We start from the raw sequence: 27,062 nt of genomic DNA on the forward strand, positions 1-27,062 counted from the left end.
CACACATACCCCCAAGGTCAATTAAATAGATGACTTTCATGTGAGCTAGGTTGCGTGACTCTCGAGCATTAAATTACAAAGGGCTGACAGGATTTCCGTTTGAATGGTTAGTGGAAGAAAATCATCCCAGGACACATTTTTCTTATTGTTTTTGGAATTTGTTTCGAAATCATCAAAAAATGTAAAATATGTCTTGTATAAAATGGCTATGTTTGCACACAGACATGACACAGTGAAGGGCACCTGCCTGCATTTTGAATGCGGGTCAGCTCTCTCAAGTTGAGCATTAAGTTTCAGAGCTCCTCGTTCATAAACAATTAAGTGATCTGTAATATCCTGGCTGCTTGCAAGCTAAGGTAACAACAAGGTATGTACGACGTTTGTATGGACAGTGGTAGTGTAATGTTAAATGTTTGTCACAGGACTGTGGGGAAGGGTCTCTGTGAAATGCCAATTGCTGAAGCCTCTCTTATGGTGCATTACACAGTCTGACATGCACTAAGGTTGCATGGCAAACACATTTAAAACACCTTGTATTACCCAATTGTGGAGGTAGAGTGTTAACCATTTTTACAACTTCAATTTTTATGATATTTTGGCCATGTGATGAACTTGGAGTCCAGCGTGAGCCCTCACCCCATTCACTACATAGGAACTATATATAGGCCTCTTCATTCCCAGCAGCGCTTATCCAGCGCAAGATACTTTGTTGTAAGTACTTGGCCTATTTCTTCCAGAAAAGTGTGCGGTTGGCTAGCTAACTAAGTGTCCATCCCAAAAATGCTTCTTCTCTGATGCCACAATTTACAGAAGAGCTCAATGTCCTCATGTAAATTGCATTTCGTGTCATTCTGGCCTACGCTGTAGCATATATTGGAATGCAAAGCATTCTGGGCTATGTAATTAGCGCAAAGTCATGTGGTGTGACCCACAGGCTGAATGGCGTGCGCCACCGTGTTTTGATGAACCGTGAACTGTGCCTGAACCGTTCGTGTTATGTGGACCCACAAAGTGGCACAACAACAAGCAAGGAGGTGGACGAGCATCTTGCCCATCTGCCAGCCTAGTTGTTCCCCGGTTAGCTTGCGAGCTAGCTAGTGGCTACCCGTGGAAAGCCCCGCGACTATCCATCAGAAGCTCTTCGTGGGTACATTTTGCAGGGAAGTATGGGTATCAAAAAGTTGCGTGGCACTCAAATGACACTCGCCACTTGAGCAAGGCGCGGTTTCAGCACATTCAGCGGATACTCCCACAGTGTTACAAAGTGAAGACAATGGCTTGATTTTATTATTTGAAATGGGCAGGATCAACATCAATCTGATCTGTGCTATAAAATGAATTGATGAGCTCTATTTTCACTTGGCTTGACTTCAAAATGTTTCAGTGCGGAAATATTTAGTTTTTCTGTTTTCCACAATATAGTTACACTTTGTGTGTTCAATGCTGAATATGCTGGTGGTAGCGCCCTCCACAACATAACCTTATAATGCCAATGTTGGGATTTCCGAGAACCCATGTCAGATAATTTTACACTTGAGGCATCTTCTCCTTTTTTTTTTTACTCTCCACAAACAACAGACATTCTTTTGGTTCAAACTGAACCCCCCTCGACTTTACCAACAAACCAACAACATATGATACGTAACTTTAATTTCCTGGTATGGATTAAGGATGCACACACGGCAGACTACTATAAAGCATCTGGATTGAGTTAGCTCTGTTTGTTGCCCTCCACACTGCCACCCCCCTCCCCCCACCTCTAGTGAATATTTTTGTCTTTTTGGAGTTGAGGCCAACTATCAGGAAGGAAGGTCACTTGTCAGTCTTTAATAGGCGCTATCAGTGTTTTCTGGAGATCATGCAGTTAAATTCTCGCTATAAGCAAACATAGGGTAATTATAGCAAATCCTGAGATAATCCACTGCGTAGCTGATGACAGTGACAAAAATGGACTTCTGTGAGTGTTGCTTCGAGGAGTTTAGCCTTTGGATGACCTGGTTTATACACGAGGGGGCATTCAGCTGCGCTATGAACGTGACCAGATGTGACGGTTTGCTCTAGCACTGTTCCATGGATCCTTTATCAATAGTCCTCCGAACTTGAATTCAAATCCCATTTTATGGATTCAGAATTTGGCAGGATTTGGGTGCGTAATGTGTACTCAATTTAGATTCTAATCTACTCAAGCTTCCCCCTCAATCGACTTGCTCTGCAACCGCTGTTAAGCATTGCAAGCAGCCTGCTCATATTTACCATGTAAAGGCTGTCAAACACTGGCTCAAAGCATGGGACAAGTGAGAGGGCTCAATTTTGACCAAAACAGAGTGAGGAAAAAAACTCTCCAAAAGAACATCTGTTTGACACCACCCTGCAGCTGGAAACCTCCAAACCTGTGTGGAAAAGAGAAGATTGTGATTTTGGAAGGCTCCGGAATGGAAAGCTTTCATGATGGCATGTTCATCAGAAGTGATGTCATGAAACTGTGGATGTAGTTTCCTTTTGCATAGCTCCAAAATGATCTCATGGAACATAAAGATATGAGTGCTCTACGGCCTGTCATGACAAAGCATGCAGCAACCTCTACAAGGCAATTGAGGCGTTGAAATCGGCATTTGCTTTCTTACCACAAATATCTCCTAATCTCCTTTTAATGCCATAATCTGGTCGGGGGCTTTACCGTGGTGCTGAATTTGGCCCTACGTCCAGAGGAATTTGGAGAAGGGCCTAATGGTCTCCCCTCATTGGGGGTGTGGGGGAGTAACCCACCCAAATTTAGGGCGTCTTATTCGGACAACACCCAGGGTGAATACCACAGGCATGGCGTAGGCTGATCGAAAACATCTGTTTGTGTGTGTGTGTTTGTGTGTGTGTGTGTGTGTGTGTGTGTGTGTGTGTGTGTGTGTGTGTGTGTGTGTGTACATATCAGTGTTAACAGGTTCACAAACATCCATAGAATAGGAAAGAAATACATCACAGAAACAAGAACAAATGTAAAGTACAGTAAACCGGGGAAAGTCCGAGTCAGCGGACGTGTCACTTCATGACGTTTTCTTTGTATTTCCTGCCTTGGGCCTGTGACAAAGGGTGTGCCATGCCTGAGCTTAAGCATGACCAAAAGTAACAGCTGTGTGGGAAAGAACCAAAATGGACAAGCTGCAGTATCGGCTTCCTACCTCAACGACACAACATCTTCAAGCCATGGCCTCCCATCTCTTTCATGTCAAATTTCAATGCATAAAAACAGTTTTTCATTACGTTTGGCATGTGCGGCCGGAAATGAAACTATTTTATTTGCACCTGCAAGTGCTTTGCTCTGGTTTGTGTGATCTCCACATGGTTAGCGTTGCGGTTTCACTTGACACCCGCTTCACCACATTTAAACACACTGAGCCTAAAGTAAAACACTTTAAAGTTGACCTTTTTAATGACAGCAGAAAAGATGTCTCACCACTGTATTTCATGTATTCCAACCTCCCCCGCCACCCCACTTTGCCCCGCAGATGAAACACAGTCTCTGTTAAACGGGACCCCGCTTGCTGCCGGACCGCTCCCCCCTCAGAGCAGCCCACCTCACCCACCCGCAGAGCCGCCCTCCATATGTCCCGCCGCTCCCACGGGCTCCACTTCTTCCTCTTTACCAGGCATCCTCAACTCAGAGCCGCCCCTGATCTCAGCATCTACCGGGCCGCCGGCCTCCGGCAGCCCGCCCAGTCCGGAGACGGAAGAGGCCAAGGCAAAGAAGCTGCTGTACTGCTCCTTGTGCAAGGTGGCTGTCAATTCCTTGTCGCAACTGGAGGCTCACAACAAAGGTGGGTGTTGTATTCAAAAAGCATATGTACAAAAGTCTTGAAATACATCCTAGCAGGCAATTTGATTGGGGTAACGGTCAGAACATTAGGATGACCGCGTCAAAGGTTCCAGAAGGAGGCACGGATCATTAGATATGCTACCTCTGTGTAACTAAAACCTCCGTATCTTCTAACATCCCATGTTACCGTCTCCCACATGAAAGACGACTGATACCCAAGCAGGCTTGTGTGGCACTCTGGTGTGCCGTGACAGATCACCAAGTGGCTCTGGCAAATAATCCAATTTCACCTACACTGAAAAAAATGTTTGCTGAATTGACTCCATTCTATTTTGGCACAAAAAACAAAACATCAGGATTCTGATCAATTTCTTAGTAGATGTTTAGTCGACTTAAAAAATGTTTCTGCATTCAGATGGTTTGATTTCATGCAACCATCCGACAGAATAAAATGGAGTCAGTCCAGCGCAACCTTTTTTTTCCTGTGTAATTTGTTCGAAAAGCAATGTGTTTTTAAATCACGAATACATCTTTGTTCATCTAGCTATGATAGCGACATTTATTGAAAGGCCCAACAAAGATATGCTCTTCGCTTGCTTAGATGGTACAAGGTGCAATAAAGGTGTAGCCCCCCCTGCTGACATTCACACGCCAGAAGATGTCACGCTACCCTGCAAATATGTTCAGCTCAACAGGCGGCCCACGTTTCACAATGACTAAATCAATTTGTGAGTAAATTGAGGCACTCATCAATATTTTACATCATCAATATATATAAATATTTTCTTTTGTGTTTGCTGGTGTGCCTGTGATCTTGTTTAAAACGGGCGGCTTGCCTCCCTAAATATTGAGAAACACTATGACAGACGATTGCAGACGAGTGAGAATGCTTTCTCTCGTCGTTGGCTACATGCAGCTTGCCTTCCAGTGTGCTAAAGATGTTTGTTTATGTGTAAGAAAAACACAGAGCTTGTCTCAGTGTCACTTTCTCAGCCTCTGCTGGTTTTAATCCTTCTTGCCCTCCCTGTGACCCTTTTTTTTCCTCCGAGGCAACACTTTGTATCTGTTTGTATCTGATCTGCCCCTTAGTACTACGCAACATATGCACCGTGTGCTCGTGTTTTTCCTTAGCTTTCACATGTATTGACAATCCGAATGCACAGCATGTGTAACTAGAAGTAAGAGGCCGCCACTTTTTTCTTTTTGGGGGGGTGGGGTGGGGGGGTAGCACAGCTGCAGGCATTCATTGGGGTTATATTTCATCCAGGTTTTGGAGAGGCAGGTTTCTTGATTTTTACATTTCACTGCAATTTGTGGTTCAGTTGTTTTAGCCCTTGTTTTAGTCGGTTACGGATTAGAAGTTTATCCTATGATGACATACGCAACAAAGAAAAGCCTTGTAACACACCAAATATTTGCAAGTACAGGGATTTAGATTAAACAATTGATTTGAGTGACGTGGTTCTGCCAGCACTTGCTAATGCAAGTATCAAAAGAAACACTTCTCCAAAAATGATTCCTGCTCATCAAGTCCAGCCCCCTCCAAATGAGTTGGAATGTTCTGGAATCAATGACATGCGCTCATTTCCCCAAAACAAAACTGCACGTTTGCGGGATCCAAAAATGAAGACGTGTGCAGCACTGCCACAGAGCGAGTGCACAGAAGAGACGGAAGAAAGTGTGTGTAATGTTGTCAAACATTTCGCCAAACACAGCGGCTACGTTTTTATTGACAGAAGTGTGCTTGTGGGTATGTTGGTGTCCACATCTGAGGCAAGCTCACAGGAGACAACAAATCCGCTTGCACTATCCATTTTCTGACCAAAATAGAAGAAGAAAGGCGAGAAGGGACAGCCCAAGAGAACATTTCTGGCCTTGAGTGAAAGCAGCCGTCCTCCTTCTCAGTGGAGCCTCCACGCACCTCACCCTTAACCCTAAGCCCTAAGCCCTCCATCATTCTGAAACTTTAACTCAGTTCAAAGGGCTTTGGGAGAGTCAAGTCTGAGTCTGAGCCAGTGGCTTTCCTTCGGGGGTAGGGAGGCATAGCACGGAGGGGGGTGGGGATGTAAGCTGTTGATGTGCGAGTATGACCCCCAACATGATCAAATGATTGACACTGACACACTTGAAACAGGCAATGACATCACACTTCATATATTCCCAGGAGCAGCATTGCATTAAAATACAAAGGCAATGCCTCGTTTTTATCTCTCCGATATGCTGCATACGCCATTTTTATACAAAAGCATCATTTGATTGCTTTGACTTGTATGTCAAAGTTGTAGTCTCTGTAGAGTGAAAATAAATGTCTTGTAGATTTGGTTAACATACATTGTATTTAGAAACATCCATCCATCCATCCAATATCTGAACCGCTTCTCCTCATGTGGGTTGCGAGGGGGCATGCTGGAGCTATCCCGACTGACTTTGAGCAGCTTTTGGGGTTCACCATGAACTGGTTGACAACCAATCGCAGGGCACACATAGACTAACAATCATTCACACTAACAGTCACAATTTGGAGTGTTCCATTAACCTTTTGGAAAGCGGGAGGAAACCGCAGTACCCCGAGAAAACCCACACAGGAATGAGGAGAGCATGCAACCTCCACACAGGAAGGTTGGGGCCCGAAATCGAATCTAGTGCAGCGAATGTGCAAACCAGTCGACCACCGTGCCATCCTTTTTACATTGAGACAAATTTGCTGAATTCCTTTCATAGGGTCTTTAATCTGTAATTACAGCCTCGTGTTGACTGCATTGTTTTAATTTGCCTTTTTTATGCCGCCAGATAGATAAGTTGTGGAATTGGTCACTATCCTATTGTCACACACATACATATCATATCATACAGCACCATAATCACTTGGTGTTGTATTGCGGACTAGCAAAGCCGTAGGCCTTCGTACAGACTTCAAAGCCCAAAGTCAGATGCCATAAAATGCAATTGTAGGACTCTTCCTTCGGAAATGGATCCACAAATAACATGCATGTAGGCACACGTGGGACACATGTGACACTCGGTATACATTAACCTCCACCCATCTCCACCCAATGGGACATCAATCAACAATTGCAATAAAAACGACACATGAATCATAAACTGGAGTTCATCTTTTGGGGCTCACCTGCCACGCAGATGTATGACCAAAGCCTTCTTTCGTGAACAGTAACATTTGGTACTGCAACACTGTATGAGCTAAAGAGAAATAGTGGGCACACATTTCCCTTCATTCAGGCCACTTGAGAGCATTATAAAGAAGCATTTAGAAGCAGTTAACAGCAGTAGTGACGTGCAGACGCGTGTGTTTGTGTGTGTGTGTGTGTGTGTGTGTGTGTGTGTGTGTGTGCGCGCGCACGCGCGCGTGTGTTTCAGGTGGCTCATTAGTGTGATGCAAGCATCAGGTTTCTCTCGCAGGTACCAAACACAAAACAATTTTGGAGGCTCGGAGTGGGCTGGGCCCCATCAAGGCATATCCACGCCTGGGTCCCAAGCCCAGTGGGGAGCAGGGAGGTGGCCCGGTGGACCCCAACACTCAGGAAAGAACCTTCCACTGTGAGATCTGCAATGTGCGGGTCAATTCTGAACTGCAACTCAAACAGGTAGGTGGAAGAGGTTGCACTCTACGTTTCTTTAAACGTATACAGTACGGACAAAAGTATTGTCACTCTACACAGAGATGGTCACAACAAAGCTCAGTGAATTGCACTAATAGTAATTTTTTTACAGAGGATGACACAAATATTCCTTGAGTACAATTGTATCGTTGGTCTGCATATGTTGCAACTTGTTCCACTAGTTGTGTTTGAATATCTCTTCTTTGTAGGCTGAAAACAGTGCGGCATTGATGCTACTTTTTAGCCTGTCTAAGGCATTTGTTAGCATTAAGCCAAGTGGACTTTCCATCCATCCATCCATCCATTTTCTGAACCACTATATCCTCACAAGGGTCACGGGGCATACTGGAGCCTATCCCAGTTGTCTTCGTGCAGTAGGCGGGGGAGACCCTGAACCCGTTGCCAACCAATCGCAGGGCGCACAGAGACGAACAACCATCCGCGCTCACACTCACACCTAGGGACAATTTAGAGTGTTCAATCAGCCTGCCGTGCATGTTTTTGGAATGTGGGAAGAAACTGGAGTACCCGGAGAAAACCCACGCAGGCACGAGGAGAACATGCATACTGTGGACTTTCCTAAGTGGTTTCATTTGCTTTGTTTTATGTTTAGTTTAGCAATAACCTGGGTGAGGAAATAAATGGCTTGAAGCCTCTTTTTCAAGAATTGTTCCATTGAATTGTTCAACAAAGCAAAGAATTGTCCGAACGAAGGCTTGAAGCTTGAGAAACTCCGAAGTCACGTCACTCTAATCTCAATTAGACACCGCACAATTATTCAGAGTGTGAATGAATTTCATGCGTCACTCTAATCTCAACGCACCGCACAATTATTCAGAGTGTGAATGAATTTCATGCAACAGTCCAAGTAAATGAGAGTCATGTCACATGTGTGTTTTTGCTGCATGTGCACTTGTTTCAGCACATATCAAGTCGAAGGCACCGAGACGGCATGGCGGGCAAGCCAAACCCCCTCCTCAGCCGGCACAAGAAGCACAGGGGAGCCGATCTGACGGTAACCTCTCAAAACGTCTTTCTCTTCCTGTGGTGCACTTTGCACATTTGGAGGCCCCAAACGTGACAGTGTTGAACTGCAAGGTCGCCAAACTCATTTTGTTGAGTCTCAGGCTTAGTTGAACTGTAACTCCTCCAAAAGGCAGCTTTGATGTTCATAGTCTGGAACTAATCATTGTTATCTTTCTCTCGTCTCTCTCTTGCCCCACAACCGTGGCTACCGTGTGGTCTTTAGTCTTCTCTGACATTCACCAAGGGTCTCACCAAAGCGTTGGGGGCTGGCCTGCTCCCCAGCCCCTTAGCAGTCGCCGCGGCCATGGCCGCGGCCGCTTCCACAAACCCGCTGGCTCTCCGCGCAGCGGCTCCGGCGCCGCACCCGCATCACCACCTTTTGCAAGGACCGACCCTCAGCCACGCCATCTTGAGACCGGCCCCGGGGCCCATCCGCACCACCCACGGGCCCATCCTCTTCTCCCCGTACTGACACGTTACCCGCTGATCGGGATCAGCCACTCCAAAAGCACACTGTGAAGACACAAACATGATCCACAGACAACACCTGATCCAAATTATTTAAATATGTACTGAGAGAAAAACTTGAGGGAGGAGCAATCTCTCATATTTCCCTTTACCTGAAACCTTTGCTCCATTTCTGAGACTTACGTGTGAGCTGCAGATGGAAGAGGTACATAATTATTCCTGATGCATTGAACTTCCTGCTACATCCCGAACCTTCCCAGTTCGCCTACTTTGCTCCCTTGCACTTTGTCCCAATCAGCCACGGTTGACCGAATAGCTACAAAAGAAACACGTGTACACCACCAAAACCACACCGGGTTGTTTCTCTCCTCTCACCATGACAAAATGTCCTCTTCACATCTTACTTAAAAATAATGTGGTTTTTATTGATCGCTTTGCTGAAATAGTCAACGTTTGGTGTGCTCCACATCGAGTAGAACGGTGGTAGCTAGTCATAATGCAAACGCCCCCCGCAGCCCCTCTTTTTGTAACAGCAACCACATGCAATGCAATGTCTGCTCAAAAGCAGGCGTGAGCTCCCTTGTCATACCACGAGAAGCTGAAGAGAGAGAAGTGTTTGCACAGATTTTTGATTGACCTTGGACACATCTGTATTTCGAAAATAGATTGCACCAGCAAAAACATTTCCACCGGGCTGACCTCACAGAGGGTAGAAACAGTTCGGGATGTACAGTGGAACCTCTAAATTGGAACATAATCAGTACAACATAATCAGTACAATTTGTTCTTCCAAATTGTTCACATTCTTCAAAAAGATAAACAACATATTCACAGCTCACAAAAAGGAGGCATTTGGGGCTATACAATAAGTTACTGTGCATTTTAGGTTCACCCTGAAATTTGCCCCGTAAGCCCAGTATCTACCCAAACGACAACTAACTTTTAGTGAGTAGTGTATGTGTTGAGACAAACCTTCATTAACTCCACAGGTGATTTAAATTGTTTCATTTGAACATTCCTTACTGCATGTCGTACAAGTGTAAAGAGAAGGTAACCACAGTGTAATCAAGCTAGAATAGAAGAAACGTCCTCATTGTTTGCTGCCGACAGCCAGTAATGAAGAGGGAACAGTAAGTTGTCTCTGTGGCTATACCGCCACCTACTGGTCATCTTTAGTACTGATTGAGTCAGTAGGCACCAGTGGCTGCTTCCGCTGAGGTTGAGTGCACTTCTGGCAAAGTAAAAATGTGCCAAATTTGCTGACTGGCTTCTCTGGTTATATTCATTGCGTTATATTTTCGGCTACATGCTAATTAACATTTGCTTAGTAAAGTAAAAATGCACCTCCAGATGTACTTTAACCGGTATGAGCATGAACTGTGGTGCTCATATAGTACACAGCAGCCAGACGCAATTAGTTTCATTTCTGTTCCGAGGAGTACTTTTTTCTTTTGCCATCGCTGGTATTAATCTAAACCATTAAAACACAAAATGAGTGCAGCTATAGCAATATGGTTGGCATTTCGTCCCACACGATGATGGTTTGAACCCCCGAGTTTTGCATTTGGAGGCATATTTTTCCTGAATTGAACCCCAAATAGTTTTTCATTTGGGGATGTTTGACTTTCGAGGTTCTGCTGTACTGTAACTGCTATACTTCCACCATGAACTCTTGGTGAGAGCTCATAAAGTGCTTTCAAGAAGAGATGTCTCACTCATCAAGCCATGTCTTAACACTGTGGCTGGTGAGGTTGATTCCTGTGCGCTTATGTAACCAAGCTGCATCTGCTAACAGCCTTACGTTTGGGTCCTGCGAAGTTAATCTGAACCGCGTTCATTTTTTCCAACTTTCTTCCCTACCTCACCCGCCCTTTTATACATAAAAGCAAACACATTAATATTGAAAATCTGAGATTTAAAATAAAGTCATAGAGACCAGATGAAAGCCAAATACATGCCTCGCGCAATGATCTTGAATAGGAATGACAGTTGAACCAGAACCGCAGCGAGGTCAAATGCAACAAGGTCACTTGTTTTCTTCCAGAAGCTGAAAGCCATGAAATGCCCCACGATTGGTTTTCCTCCACAAAGACTGGGGGGCACTTTGTTCAGTTCACGCCGTTTGCTTTGACTTCAACCCATGTATTAATATGAGCAACGGTAGCAAAGAAAAGCAACGCTATGACACAATCCGGAAAGATTTAAGGCCCTGGAATGAGGGGCGGGAGGCGTTCTGAAGTGCTAACCCAAAAGCGAGCAATGCCGCAACTCAGCTATCGAGATGTACACTGTGCCCTTTCATTGAGAAGCAATGAATTCTAATGTCTTACCTTTTTTGTCTCACTTGCAATTCAATGAGCATATTTTTGTTGTTGTTTTTTTATTGTTAGCTTTGTGACATTTTGTTTGGAGTCATACATGTCAATTGGGAACACGCAGACGGACTTTTTCCTCCATAAGGATTGTGAACTGTCCCCAGGGTTCCTAAACCGGACTGAAAGAGAGAGGGAAATAAAACAAAGAATTGGCTTTCGGGAGTGACCCTGCATATTGAAGGGCCTTTTTTGTTGTGGTTTTTGCTTGGATAACCTCTGCTTTGGGAACAGGGTACAACACCAGAGGTCTCAGACAAAAGCTATCAAGACTCGCAACACTGGCAGAGTGCTTTTGTCGTCGTGTTATTAAAACTCTTTGAGGTTGATCAACTTCAAGAAGAGGCTGGCCTTGTTGTCAACGTCCACCGTCGTGCTCTTTTTGTTGCCTAAGCAAAAATGTTTCGGCGCTTTTACGAGTGAGGAACGATTCCAGGGTCTGTGCTCTCGTTGCTGTTGATGTGTGTAGCAACCTGTGCTGTACGTGTTGTCGTGTGTGTGCTGGATGGGACCCCGCTGGCTCCCTTCTGTCGAATGCCACGTGGAGCTTGAAAGTGGCCTAATACAAGACTGGAAAAGGAAACCTGCACATTTGGGAGCTGGTCCATCATTTCATCCAGTGTACCGCAAACCAGATGTTTGAAGCAATCATCATGACTCATATTCATTATTCACAGAATTGGGGGGTGGGGGGGGGGGGGGGTTATTAGATTCTTATTTTCAGAGCAGGTGTTTCATGTTAGCTGTGTTTAGGCTACTAGCCTTAGCCTTATTCTGCCCTCCGTCTCTCCTGCAGAGAGAGAGAGAGAGAGACAGAGAGGCAACCATGTAACTTTGTCTTGCCAATAAAGTTATTTTTGAATTTCATTGTGGGATGGACAAAGAGTTTGTATGATGAACTGTAGCAATACCTGACTCATTCTGGCTACTATTGTTTATTGCAATAAGATGACATTGAATAACACGTGTGTATGTGAGTAAATCATTATAAATGTAATTTAAAAATGAAAAATGCCCTTTATGGAAAATAATGTTGGTATAAACAGACACATTGTTGGAGAAAAGAAAATGTCAATAAATCATTACTCAAACCAGTGGAGAATTTTTGTCAGGGGAATTTATCTGTCTATCTTTGAATGTGGAATGACACGCTCAGTTTACTTTGGAATAGTCCGAACCTGAAACACAAGATAACCGAGATTTAAAAAGGCACAGCATGCGCAAGACATTGCTGAGCTGTTTGGTCACATATACGATGCAAGGAAACAAGTCGTGAAAAGGCAAAAGCTTTTTGATTTGGATTTTTTAGGGAAACACTGAAAAAGAGATCCTTTGAATGTACCTCAATCAAACCTGTAGATTGCTTGCACAGGATCAAAATGTGTTTCACTAACAGATATTCGATTTATTCAAGGAAAGAATGGTGGAATTGTCAAGCGGATTTGAATCATGGGCAAATGAAATTTGAGTCACTTTTTTATCGACCTCTCCTTTCAGTTTTCAGTTTTCAGGATCCTCTCTGAGAAACAGACTTCCTGTTGTCCAATGAGAAGCCGCTTTGTTCTGCAGAGTGGAAAGCTTTCATGCTCTTTCTTTTCCAGCATTCCTGACATTCATCTGAGTGCAGCTCTCAGGATCCTCACATACAATACAAGAGCTGGCCGTTAGATGGCCTTGCTGTACTGACTGTGCAACTCACTCTGTGGCTCATTTCTGTACGTACTTGAGGTCTGTTCAGTGTTTTCTGACATTTATTGATCTAAAAGAGAGAGAGAGAGAGAGAGAGAGAGAGAGAGAGAGAGAGAGAGAGAAGGAAAGAAGGGAGGGAGTTTGGGAGGGAGGAATCAAGCAAGCGTTTTTTTAACAACTTGGAAGTCAACCAGCAAGCCTGAATGGATTCTTTAACTGATGCTTGCACTATATGAAGTGATTTGAATGTGCTTACACAATAGTCATACATCGGGTCTCTCAATAAATTAGAACACCATAGAAAGTAGTTGTATTCACAAAGTTAAAATTGTATCTAAGTGAAGATCCTGCCATCGCAGGTAAGACATTCGAGAACTAATGTATAGATAGATAGATAGATAGATAGATAGATAGATAGATAGATAGATAGATAGATAGATAGATAGAAACATGGACATATAGAAACATGGACATAGTAGGATTAGTTGACCCTATGTTATGATTAGTAGTATGTGGTAGACACTGAATCCAAACTTTAAAGAAAAGTCGAGTGTTTTTTTGTTTGTTTTTTTACTTGAGCTGTAAAAGGCTGGTATTAAGGAACAGGAATTCACCAAGAATTTCCAGCATGATCTCCAAAGTCTCCTGTCCAGCGCTGTTGCGAGCCACGCATTGGTAAGTTCCTTTGTCAGCCATGCTGACGTGCTGGATCCTAAAGGGTGACGTGTCCTTGATCCCAACAGGAAGACCATTGTGAAACCAATTGACCTCTGGGCTCGGCTCCCCCTGGACCACACATGGGAGCGTGACTGTTTGTCCCACCAGGGCTTTCAGTAGCGGGGGTGCGGGCTGAATCCTGGGCTTGGCTAAGGACAAAAGAACAACCTTGACACGTGTTTTATCATATCTATCCATAATGTCAACAGTTTAGAGAGAAGTGCCGTTATCATGAATTCTATCAACATGAAAGTGCTCTCAACAAACATGTTATTGTTTCCGACTTTATCATAAAACCCCACAAAGTTACCTTGGATGTGTAAATTGTAGCTTAAGGACACATTGCCGGCTGGGTTCTCTGCAGTACACGTGTACAATTTACTATCAATGAGGCGTACATCAGTTATCTTCAGGGAGCCTGTAGATAGATATGGGTGGCCCAGTGGACGATTGGTGAGAGGTTTGCCTCACAGTGCCAAGGTGCAAGGTTCGATTCTGGTTCCGGCCTTCCCGTGTGGAATGTTGCATGTTCTACCCGTGCCTGCATGGGTTTTCTCCGGGTACTCCGATTTCCTCCCACATTCCAAAGTCATATATAAAAATTTGACTTTGTATCTTATATATACATACATAAGGAAATGGGAAATAGTGTGTTTAAAAATATGCAGAAGACTCCAGTATAAGATTGAAGAAGATGAAAATTGTGCAGTGACACCATTGTCATCGTGCTTCCAACACCAAATTGAGACTTGAGTTCTGCAAGTTCTTTCTGCTCTGATGAGTCTCCATTTTAGACGGTGTAAACAACTCAAATCAAAAATCAATCTGGAACTCGAGGCTACTTCCATCAGGATGACGGTCCATGCAGTCCATTCTTGCAAAGTGCACATCACATCTCCAACTGCTTTCCGCAACGCGATGATGACTCACTTGACTCCAACGGCCTCCACCCTCACAGTGAAATTGGACGAATTTTCCCACCAACTAGCTGAACACACACACACACACACACACACACACACACACGCACACACACACACACACACACACACACACACACGCACACACACACACACACACACACACACACACACGCACACACACACACACACACACACACACACACACGCACACACACACACACACACACACACACACACACATTCTGCCTTCCTTTTTATATAGCCCTGCTTTTTTTGTTGGTGTTGTCGGCTTTCTGTTCCTACACCCCCAACATTTGTATTTTTTTTTTTTTTTTTTACATTGGCCTAATGGGAATTCATGCTTTCCAAGGCTGGACTCTGCCTGACAACACGCGTCCACGCAAACCTGATAATCAGCTCCTCAAATGTTTCCAATCATAAAAACACTGCATAGAGTTTTTGCACAAACAGTTCTTAAAATATTAAACAGTGAAGAGAAGAGATTAAATATTTGGCATTCATAGCCTATCATGGCGCGGTAAGCAGAAACACATGGATTGTATTTTTATTTGTGGCGGCAGCATTTCATCAAGGAGCCACGAGGAGTCAAGTCGACCGCATGAGCTGCAAGCTGCCATAATTCACCATTTTAAAAGCGTTGTTCTAAATTGATTCGCTTTTACCGGAAAACCCAGTACAATGCATTCTCGCAATCCAACATGATTTGCAATCAACACGCAGCCATTCTTTGGACAGCTTGGTGTCATTGATTGTGTTACACACAATTGGACTTGACCACCCACCAGCGCTTCTTGCCTCCGGCTGCTGCCATGCCAACAAGTTAAGTGCCTGCCTTCGGTCATCCGGATCCACAAACCATAGAGCCATTTCAGATATTTCGTTGATGTTGGCTCAAGGTTTACCGAAAGCCCACGCTATAAGCTGAGATCACCAGGAGGAACCGGAGCTATTTTGTGCAACCCTGAAGTGGGATGTTTGTCTATTTGTTGTGAGAATAGTTGTGACTTAATTTCCCTGAAGAGGACAGGATATTATTGGGGGCCAGAGCTATCCTTGCCTTCGGTTGACTGCACAGACATGCATGTGTTATTCAATATTTAATGCAACCTCAGTCTGCCTGACTTCTTCTTTCATCTTACTGCACCAAACTTTCAGGGAAAGCCTTTCATTCTGTCAACTTGACTTGCCCCTGCGTCATTCTGCCCTTTCACAATGTCACCCCCTCCCCCCCATTCTTTGGACTGAAACGTGTCTTCACCAAACACTTTGCTACCCTGACGTCTGACAAACACGGGAGCAAAAGCAGTTTGCTCACACAAGCCAGGTCACATAGAAACTCACACAAGCCAGGTCACATGGAAACCGTGACACGAAATTGAAAGAGGAACGTGTACAGTGCAACTGAAAAGATTATCCCGGAGCGCAAATCTTCTGCTGGTTCCAAAGAGCATGGAGGCCTCCATCATCCGTAGATGGGGGGACATTTCAAACCAGCAGGACTCTTCCGAGAGCTGGCCGACGTCTGAACTGAGCACTCGGGGGAGAACGAGCTTTGTCAGGGAGATGACCAAGAACCCGGCGGTCACTCTGTCAAAGCTTCAGAAGTCCTCTATGGAGAGAGGAGAACCTTCAAGAAGGACACCCATCTGTGCAGCACCCACCAATCAAGCCTGTATGGTAGCATGGCTGTTGAATGACTCTCCCCGTGCACCCTGATGGAGTTTGAGAGGTGCTGCAAAGGGGAAATGGACAAAAATGTCCAGAGATAGGTGTGCCCAGCCTGTGGCATCACATTTGAAAAGACTAGAGGCTGGAATTACTCCCATCAGTGCATCAACAAATTATCGAGTAAAGGCTGTCAATGCTTATCGGCATGAAATATCTTACAGTTGTATTTCTAATAAATCTGAAAAAAAAAACGTTTTCATGTTGTCATTATGGGGTGTTGTGTGTAGAATTTTGAGGATACAAAATGAATCTATTATATTTTCTGATGAGGCTGTAACGCAATAAAATATGGGAAAAAAATGCTTTCTGGATGCACTTTTACAACTGAGCCTTTGTACCTCATAACATAATTGGGCCTCTAAAGCTACAATGACAGTCCACTTATGTTCGCAGAATGCACAAACAGTTGTATTAGCATCAAAACAGCAAGGCAAATTACATGTTCTCGCTCCATCCTCGAAGACAGCTGACTGTGGACAAATGATCTCTTCATGGACACTCCTCATAACGACCAGTTCATGGGCATGAAGTGCATACGTCTGAATTAATTTAACGGAGCCATGAGTTATGAAACGAAAATCTCTTCATGCTGATGATGTCAGAATATTTGTGTGACATCATCCAATGTTTGTGTTATGAGGATTTGCATGCTGTCGCTTGTTTGTCTCCAAGACTCGAACATGGGACAGTTTGTTTTAGCTGCTTTTAATTTTTTTTTTTTTTTTTTTTTTTTGGGGTTTAAAGGGTTAACTTGCTCTCTGCATTAAAACATCAACCCTTTATTTTTATTTTTCTGCTTTCTTGTGTTTGCATAATGCATTCTGCTTGATGACAAGATGTCCTGTTCTCTCACCGACTACAACAGCCCGCAGTTCCGGCTATTGTAAAGTGTCTATATACGGTATATGTATATCTATATCTATATATCTATATCTATATCTATATATATCTATATCTATATCTATAGATATAGATATATATATAGATATATCTATATATCTATAGATATATAGATATAGATATATATATAGATATATATATCTATAGATATATAGATATATATCTATAGATATATATATCTATCTATCTATAGATAGATAGATATATTCAAAAATATCTATATTTTACATCGATATTTTTTGCTTTTCATGACAAGCTCAAACTCTTCACTCACAAAAGTTTAACTAGGGACACCAAAGTACAATGTGTTTGCTCCAGGTGCAGATGTCCATTTAGAGGCAAGTGCTATATCGTAGAGTGACCGCTTCAGATTCCATTTGTCTTCAAATGGAATCTGACTTTCTCTTTACTTCACAGCTCTATCACCATGCTGGAGGTCTTCAGGGTAAAGATGCACCCTAGAATATTTATCACACCGTGCAATTGTAATGAATACAAGGCACCGGCATGAGGTACGAGTCACAGAACAAATTTAACTTGTTTCTCACTTTTTGTGACTTTACTTGATGATGTGGTGTGAGATTGTTTTCAATGTTAAGATATATAAAACACTACAACAATGTAAATGTAAAACACAGCTTTTAAGTGTTACATTTTAGATATTGTTGCTGTTCTTTCAGCGAAACTCTTGCTTTACCTATCCATCTACCTTCCCACCCTCACCCGAGGTCAAGAGCTGTTGGTCGTGACCGAAAGAACAAGGTCTCAAAATGAGTTGAGGGTGCCCCGGGGATGACCCAGGAAACACTGGAGAGACCGTGGGCCCCATGTTCGAGCCCTGCGCTCGTTTATAGCACTCTATGATCTAAATGTAGTCTGGCTGTGTACATGCGCAGAGTTTTCTTTCTTTTTGTACGTTCACAGAAGTGCACCGTTGTGGGTGTGAACACAGCCAACTGGCTTTCTCGCCAAGGAACATTGCTCCTCCCAAACCCTTTTAATTCAGTGCAGAAGAGTCACACAGTCTACATGGCGGAAGCAGAAACTGACTTGCTGGAGTCCAAAATCAGCAAAATGCACCAAAATCAAGAGGTGCCACTTTTTACGCGCAAGCATATGTGGTCCATTTACAAAAAGAGAGCTCGATGTCTCCCGACTAGCCTGGGAATGCCTTAGAATTCCCCCGCAAGCGCTGGATGAAGTGGATGGGGAGAGTTAAGTCATTTAAACAAAAGAATGGTTTCAGAGTTTTTTGATACATAGCACTGCCATGCACCTTAATTCAACCCAAAATTTTCCAAAAAAACAACATTTCTTTCTTCATTCTGGGCAACATAAACTTTTTCAACAATTTAAGAAAAACCACTAAAAGGAAAAGACAAAAAGAAAGAAAAGTAAGTGTAAAGCCTTCGTTAGACCTCATGTTGGAGAAATTTTGTTTCTGATCCAAATTTTAATTTCAGAGCACTGTGCATGCAACAATATTGTTTGATTATTGACATTACCGGTAGATTTTTTTTTTCAATGCCAGAATGACTTGTTCACTTAGTTTTATAGTGTTGTGGCAGCCACAGCAGTGAATACAATACAGCATAGCAACTACCTTTAGACTCAGCATGCGCGTTTGCATTGCACTTTCATCTACGACCACAGTGCTGTAGTGGCAGGAACACAAACTGAGAGCTTGTTAGGAGGTATGTGATATTATGCTTCACTGTCATAATGGAACACCATAAAGACACTTTCATTAAAAGTGAAAATTGCCTCAACTAATAGCCCAGTAAACAGCCATTGATTGCTCCTGCTATAACGAACAAGAAAACTTTGTGTTAATGTTCCCAATAAGCAATAACAGTGATCGAGAACCATCAAGCGTAATACGCTCGCAGCTAAATGGAATTGAGCCAGCATTCGTTTTATTGTTTGCATGTGTCTTTTTAGAAAGCCTTTTGCCTACTGATGCAGCAGAAGTCAGCAGATTGATGGTGCTCCGGTGCAGCGAACAAATCCCGTACGTCCAAGCAGGTAGGCGCAACCCCTGAAGCCGACAAGGGCTTATTAGTGGTGATATTGAACAAAATCTTTGCTTTGGGCTGAGATAAATATGCTGACACAAACAAATGATAGGTGTGGGTAATCACCAGGGGGGGAATCTTCAAAGGCGTTGTCAGAATCGAAGCTGGCTCACCCTAGAGGTTGCCACCTTTCAGATCTGGAAATAAGTGACACTCCTCCTCCTTTTGCTATAATAATGACAACTATCGCAAAATTAAACACTTGTGTGAACCCAAATGAAAAGACGCATACAGACAGTCAGAGGATTTGCCACAGAACAGAGGAGAACGCACCAGACATAGCCTACGCTCCCGGGTCTGCAAGCAGTCCTGCATACCTCCCGCCAATACCACGTTGCTGTCTTTAATATTCTCTCGTCTTTTCTTTTGTTCATTATTGTTAAATTCAGTGTTCACGTTGGTGTGTGACAAAAGAATGGGACAACTAGGAAAATATTGAACAAACCACAAACAAACGGGACGCAACATTTAATTCCCAATTAAAGGGTGGCATCCTGAGCTCACCCAGTGGGCCTCAATAATATTAGCTTGGGCGCTTAGCATGACTGTTGCGATGAAAATTGCTTAAATCACTGACACTGTGTTCTTGAGTCTGTTGCTCCATGTTCCTGTAGTGTCTCCCGAAAGACAAGTTTATTACCATTTTATTATCAGACTAACCATAAAGCAAAGCTTTGTGTATTGAAACAACCACATGGTTTTGCCTTAGGAAAGTTCTCTTAGCTTAATGCTAACAACATGCCAAAACGCAAAGACGGGCTAGCATGTAACATTGATGGATGATGCAACCTTATAACTCCTTAAGTCAAAGTTAGTTGAGCACAAATGGTAGAGCAACACATGTAGACACACAATTTTACAACGCAATACATAGTTATTTGTGGCTAAGGCACACACACCAGAAGGAACAGCACAATCTCAATGAAGGGGGCTGAAGCAGTTCAGCATGTCCCTTCGTTTTAATTATTGAGCATGATTTCATTGATTTTCAGCGAAATATAGTGACAGGCGGAACCATGAAATGATGTCAAAGGATACAATTAAGCTGCTTTTTCACCTGTTGGCTGTCATCCAACAGAGTCCTGGCGTCCTGCAGGTGTGTCTTAAATGATGCTTGCTTCAGACATGATGATGTAATACTGTGCAGACACATATTGTGCGATCACTGGTTTGACTTCATTAGTTTGATCACTTCCATTTGCTTTTGCTTGAGTTTTGTTTGACACGGTACAGTCACAGTTACCTCATGAGATACAGTATTATTAATTGTAACATGACTGCAGCTGGAAATTGAGCCCCACAAAACATACCTTCCGGCTACATTTTGGAAACGGTGTTTCTTTTTGTCGTGATATCGGCTCATTTGATCGAGTGGATGAATTGTTCAGCGTTGTGCTTCAATTTAAGTTCCCAAAAGCAGAGTGAGTCCCAGATGTCTGCATCAGAAGGTTCTATTTAAGTCCCCCACAGTAAGTGCAATTTGAAGCCTGCAGCCTGGCGAGAAATGACGGTGCTGGTCAAACACTGGATGGATGCAATGTGAAGGAAGCGTTGCCACCTTTAATTAGCTCATGAGTTCCTGATGGAAAGACACCAATCTTGTAATTCAGCAACATCCTGTTGTGACTTGTCCACTCACGTCGACGTTCCCTCTTTTATTAAACATTGTTTTCACATTTCACACATTGCAATTAAGCATCAACATCACCTTTCACTATTTTCTTTTGTCCTTTTAAAATACTGTGCTGTGAAATATAACGCTGTTTGTGACTTTTGAATTTGGCATCAACCATAAATAACACAGTACCAGTCAATGTATTTTTTGAAAAGCAGGGAAAATGGATTCACTTCAACATTTTAATGAATAAAATAACTGGAATCATAAAAATGATGTTGTTCCTACAATCGTGGACCCAAATTCTCCCCATGTTGAATTTTTAATCGAAGTATTTGTCAACACCCTCAAACTGACAGTATGATCAACATTGTGTTGAATGACCCCCCCCCCCCGCTCCTTTTTCAGGCATCATCATATAATTAGCTTATTCTACTTAGTCTTATACACTGTAGAATAAAAGCCGTCAGGTCAGATGTCCCATGACCACGTTTGCACCAAGTTTGCGAGGCCCGCACTCGAATGACAGCTAACAAATCATCGGAAGCGGTGTGACTAATAGCAATTACGGCAGCTTTCCAGGTCGCAAGTCCAAGCGTTGTGCACCTGTGAATTGGCCAACTAAATGGATCCACTCCACCATTAACATTACAACACCTGTCTGATTCTAAACGGAGTCCTAGGACAATTGTTTTGTGGTAAGTCAGAATTTTATCAATTCCCACAAATTGTTAATAAGTTTTTGTTTTTTTTTTACACTCATCAAGTGGCAAGGATTTTACCAGACACACATCAACTCTCCGTCCAACACTGTCTGATGATTAAACAAATCATTTTAATGACCAGGACGTAATGCTTGCTGACAGACGGTGATCTCATTATGTAAGGCAGAGCAGATTTCTAATGAATTATGATGAACGTCATCACGAGATAGTGAAGTCTAACGAGTTTATAACATCTCACATTGTTCACATTTAGTGTTCCTCTTGGTATCTTATCGGCTTTTTATCATCCCTTTCCGCCCTGACATCCTCCGGCTGGGTCACAGTTGCTTCAATAGTAGAGGGGAAATAAAGATGAAGCCTGTCCGTGCGCACGTGTGTGTTTGTGTGTGTATGTGTGTGTATTGTCTATGTCAAGAAAGCTAAAACGCAATGTCGAGTTTTACACACACTAAGCAATTTGCCTTCATGTCGAGCATGACAGACACGGAGCCGGCTATGTTTGCTGGGACACCGAACGCTATGCACTTAATCACTTTACCAGCCCCGGCCTGCCTGTTATGGATGGCACTTGTCATTTACAGAGTGGAGCCCAGGGCCATCACTCATCTCAATGATGTGTGTCTGTGTGTGAACTTGTTGTAGCAGAGGGACTTGGCAAGGCTGTTTTTTTGTTGTTGTTTTTTTTTAAGTTATTGCTGTTGTTGTTGTTGTTGTTGTTGTTGTTGTTATTGTTATGTGTGTGGATGGAGTCCCTGGAGAAAGGCCATGCAGGGACAAATTGTCCTGCAAGGTGATTCTTTGGTGCAGCTCTCTTTTCTAATGATTCAATTTCTCTACACCTGCCAAAAACTGAAATGAAAAGTAAGCTTAGTGGCACGGTGTTTGAGCCGATGTAGCACTACTGAAGAGTTCAACTTTGAATCAACGGCACGAAGCGTGTCCTTCCGATTGACTGCTGCTGCTGCTTTTGTTTCAGAGGAAAACAGGAGTCTGTCGAGGTGTCACAAGAGATCAAGAGCTGACTCTTCATACCAACAAAGCAATAACCGCCGTTACTTGAAGGTAGGTGGCAAATGAGGTGAATGCTCCATGAATAATGGTTTTCATTGGCGCGGTCTCTTGGACACAGAAAAACAGACCTCAAGACCAGCGGTTATCCCAAAGCTTTTTTACTGTCTCACCTTTCTTGCAAGATTCACCTCCAATTTTGGAATTCGTACTGGACCAGGCAGTCAGACCTTGTTATGGAGAGCCTGCTGGTCTTATTCGTAGATGTTGAGCAAAGCAATTTGTTCAGCTCCCTGAGGAAATAACATCAGATAATTGAGGAAATGAGTTATTTCTAGCAAGTGGATATTTCACTTTGCACACCTAAAAAAAAACAAATAACGTTTGTTTGGTTTCAAAGTGTGGCATGAAATCTGTGTCCAGATTAGGGTTTCTGGGAAACAAGTGTCTGAACAACTATGTCATTTAAAAACCAAACGTGACAGCCTTGCATTCTGTTGCCCTCGAATTTTGGAATGCACTTCTCTGCCTCTTCACTGGATATTTGTTCAGCAGGCATTACACGAAGACTTTAGTAAGCGTTTAATACTTGGAGTTCATTTCATTGATTTGTGTGTGTGTGTGTGTGTGTGTGTGTGTGTGTGTGTGCGGGGGGGTTCTTATACTGTATACAATGTAAAATATTGTGATTCTGTGTTTTCTACTACACACTGGTGCCTTGAGATAGCCCAAATCGGTTGACATTGGAGTAATTCACTTTCAAGTAGATGTCATATATTGGAAAAAAAACACATGATGAGCTAATGCACAGTGTTGCAGTGTTATAACCCACTAAGCAACGGATAATTGAGCACAAACAATGGAGCAACACATGTAGAGAGCCAATATAATACCCACAGGCAAAACTTCTTCAGCATCTGCGAAGAAGGGCTACTATTATCGAATAATTTCAATGGAGGAGGAGTACAGAAGTGTTCAGCTGCCAATGTGGAGTAAATATATTTTGACTGGCAAATCCGTTCAAATGTATTTGCGAGTACTTTTGAACATATTTCAACATGTTTAAACGTACCAGCAAGTACTGTACGTTCAAATGGAATTGGCAGTCAAAGTATTTTTTCTCCACCTTGGCAGCTCCACACTTCGTTGAGGGGGATTTAAGCTATGTTGTCATTCATGAGCGTGGTCACAGAATGAATTAAACTCACATCTCAAGGCACACCGTAGATTTATGACTGCATTCCAACCATATGAAGAGCTTTGCAAGTCCTAAACAAATGAACATATTGTACTTAAAACTGCACTAGTGATCAAACTCAACAGATGGTGTGGCTTAAAATTCCCATTTGATGACTTGATTTGCTCACTTGAGGTCACTTGGGGAGCAGTAATGACTGGCAGGAAGGTGGCACACGAGAGCGTGCGTCGGTCAGTTTAATATGCAGGTGTTATGACCTCAATCTGTCACTCATCTGATGCTAATGAGACATTGCTCGTCCATAAAAATGGAAAGAATCCGTAACAGCTCCACCTTCCTTGCAAGTGCTGTTTAGTATCTGAGTGTGAGCTTAAGCAGGCAGACTCTTCCAATTAGCCTACTCCATCTTTCATTCGCTTTAGATTTGCTTCTTTGATTATATTGTAGCGAGTGTTGCTTTGCTCTTGCGCGAACAATATTGATGTGATAATAATTCCTCGATTAAATATAGCTCTCGCCTTACCTGATGATGCTTTCTAAAATAACTGTTGCGCAAGAGATGAGAAAGTCCTCCCATGGTGGTGCTTTAGACACCAATGAACAGAAAATATTCACTGGGGACGTAAAACACAAAGCATGCAAATGGTAATTTGGCAGCAGATGAAATCCATCCGGAGGGGAAACATCGCATGTCAGCAAACCATAAAACAAATAGAGGAGGCATCCATGGCTGTAGAGGAAACATGTCAATGCATGCATTGCAATTTTGCTATTTGGAAAACAAAGAGACTCACCAAATTTATCCATCCTGAGAATGAGTAAGAAACATTATGACCCAATAACGAGCCAAAAGTGAGTCTTTTGGATGTCAGGTCTGCCTGTGTCTCGATGAACTACATTAAGATCGCGGTCTACTAAATTCACAAACACAATGAACTGGAAATGCCCTGGCACGAAAATATGATGCTCCCGTTTTTATGCCGAGCGCAGTTCACTTTCTGTGACCATATTGTCAGGTGTGTCGAGGCTGAGGAAGCTCTACGCGCCGGAACGCTCAGAGAGGGGAAACACTGCCCCAAACACACTCGACTGGCCTTGCGTCGGCATCAGAATGGAAATGCTCCCGTCGTTATGTGGAGAGCACGGCGCCTGTCTATGACAATCAGGCCCTGTGTACTGTGTACTATATGTACTGTATGTGCATGCATGGGTCCGAGTGTCTACATTTGCTCTTTTTATTTCTGAAAGGACATCAATGGTAAAAGAAGAAGTGAGCCTGTTTCAGTGTAAAGATCATCGCCATTGCTTCTGTGGGACAATCTTTAGTGCTGTTACTGGTTTTGTTTTGCTCGGTTTCTTCTACCTGCTGGGTTTTTTTTGTTTTGTTTTGTTTTGGGGTTTTTTTGGGGTGGAAAATGGTCTATGATGGGGTTCTTGTGTGACAAGAAGGACCGCTGCAAAAGATGTTTACTCGCTAGCCAGCCAATGACTTGATAGCAATAAATTTGAATAAGAAGCAGACACTGATTGTTGATGGGATTGTGGCCCTTTATGGATATAAAATAAGCAGCAGTGTTACAAAGCCAACCAAAACACGTCTGTGGAAATGTAGGGTGAGACAGGAGCGAGTCATTCAATCGTGCAAGCATATTCAGAGTGTCTTATTTTCTCCAAGAGAGGTTCAGAAGACTCAAATGTTTAAAATCATGACTTGGGATTGCTATAAAACACTAAAAATGATGGCATTTGGGGCAGCCCATCGAATGCACACTGTGCCCCAAAAAAAGAAAACTGCCTCCAAATTAACATTTAGATGGGAATAACGTATGAGGACCTCGCCAGTCAAAGCCCAGCTCGGGAGAGGTGCATAGCAACTAAAACGGGATCCATCAAAGTCAATTGCCGTGCCTCCAAGAAAAGGATAAAGAGGTCTCAATGTTATGTCCCAGCAAAAAAAGGATGCCAGCCCATTAACTCAATTATTGACAAGTACGCCTTGAGAGCTGCTGCGGCTTCATACAGTATCATTTTAATCTGCTTATTTTGGTCTGTGTGTCGCCACAAGCGAGAGCAAACAGCAGGGATGGCCTGTGAGTGTCAACAACTGCTTTTCTCTTCACACATGCAGAATCCCCTTTGGACTTGGATCACAACGCCAGATATGGGCATGCAATGTCAAACAAATACAGTGAAAACGGACCAGTTGTCACACGTCAGTGCTGTCTCACAACGTCCGCATCACACTGGCACGCTTTTCCAGCTTCTCTATGGTCACACTTTTTTTTTCTTCTTTAATGACAAGTGTGGCGTCACTGGGCCCTGTCAACTCAAGGCTGGAACTCACTTGATATTCTCCCTCTCAGGCCACGGCAGCGTGAGTCAATAGATGATTGGCAGCTCCGTCCAAGAGACAGCGTGACACTTCTGCGGGCTCTTATCTGCTGTTCGCCGTCCAAGGCGCAAAACGACGTGTGCACACCCATGTGTCGACGATGACCCAGAACAAACTGCACTACTCGAGCATGTCTTGAGGTGTTTCATCTGCTCGCCTTTTCGAGCTTTCCTTACACTGACGTGACATGAAATGATGCACTACAGTGGCATCTTAAGAGAGGGCTGAGTCCTCTTGTGAGTTTTTCACAAGATGAGCCGTCGTTCGGATGATTTTTACTTTGTGGGCAGACATTGCAAGGATTTTCCAAAAGGAGGTTGCAAGTTGCTTGTTGACACTCCAGGTAGAAGTATGCTCTCAAACTGAACTTAAATAAGAGAATTACACATTTTGTATTTTAGACAACCATAGAGCTTTGTTTGGTCCCAGTGGCCCTTGCACACCCCATCCTGTTGACTTGGGCCTCCTGTCTCCTTATCATAAGTCAACAGTCTCAAACTTGGGCCTTAAACTGGACAGTGATTTCAAACTTGACCGGCAAAGTGGTGCTGTTGTTAAATCCAGCTTCTTTCACCTTAGACAGCTGGCCAAAGTAAAACCTCTCCTCTCTCATGAACACTTTGAGACAGTAATTCATGCCTTTGTCACATCCCGGCTCGATTACTGCAATGCCCTTTACTTTGGAGTCAGCCAGTCCTCCATTAAGCACCTCCAGCTGGTCCAGAATGCTGCTGCTCGCCTCTTGACTGGTACTCGTAAGAGGGACCACTTAGCTCCTCA

The 27,062-nt window shown here is 43.3% G+C and overlaps 2 protein-coding genes across 5 annotated transcripts in view; one reads left to right on the top strand and one right to left on the bottom strand.

Annotated features, from left to right (window-relative positions):
* znf385a (zinc finger protein 385A) overlaps positions 1 to 11,426 on the top strand; it is a 72,264-nt gene extending 60,838 nt beyond the window's left edge. For all 4 annotated transcript variants that reach the window (XM_019895650.1, XM_019895653.1, XM_019895652.1 and 1 more), the window contains 4 exons: positions 3,501 to 3,809; positions 7,226 to 7,410; positions 8,348 to 8,440; positions 8,675 to 11,426. In XM_019895650.1, coding sequence (XP_019751209.1) covers positions 3,501 to 3,809; positions 7,226 to 7,410; positions 8,348 to 8,440; positions 8,675 to 8,923 — 836 coding nt within the window. In that variant the 3' untranslated portion in view covers positions 8,924 to 11,426. The remainder of the gene's footprint in view (positions 1 to 3,500; positions 3,810 to 7,225; positions 7,411 to 8,347; positions 8,441 to 8,674) is intronic.
* Positions 11,427 to 12,443: 1,017 nt separating this feature from the next.
* LOC109531336 (myosin light chain kinase, smooth muscle-like) lies at positions 12,444 to 15,508 on the bottom strand. Its single transcript, XM_019895580.1, has 4 exons — positions 15,424 to 15,508; positions 14,008 to 14,115; positions 13,595 to 13,846; positions 12,444 to 12,469 (listed from the first exon to the last, which is right to left on the bottom strand). The coding sequence occupies exons 1-4, from the start codon at positions 15,506 to 15,508 to the stop codon at positions 12,444 to 12,446; spliced, it is 471 nt and encodes a 156-aa protein (XP_019751139.1).
* Between the last annotated feature and the right edge of the window lie 11,554 nt (positions 15,509 to 27,062).

This window comes from Hippocampus comes, unplaced genomic scaffold (assembly GCF_001891065.2).
Source record: "Hippocampus comes isolate QL1 unplaced genomic scaffold, H_comes_QL1_v1.1 scaffold113, whole genome shotgun sequence".
Lineage (NCBI taxonomy): Eukaryota > Metazoa > Chordata > Actinopteri > Syngnathiformes > Syngnathidae > Hippocampus > Hippocampus comes.

Coding starts and splice junctions, on each gene's coding strand:
- LOC109531336 (XM_019895580.1), bottom strand. CDS start 15,508: ATGGCTCTATGGTTTGTGGATCCGGATGACCGAAGGCAGGCACTTAAC. Junction 14,116..15,423: donor GCCGGAGGCAAGAAGCGCTG/GTGGGTGGTCAA, acceptor ATCTATCTACAG/GCTCCCTGAAGATAACTGAT. Junction 12,470..13,594: donor GATCATGCTGGAAATTCTTG/GTGAATTCCTGT, acceptor CTTGTGTTTCAG/GTTCGGACTATTCCAAAGTA.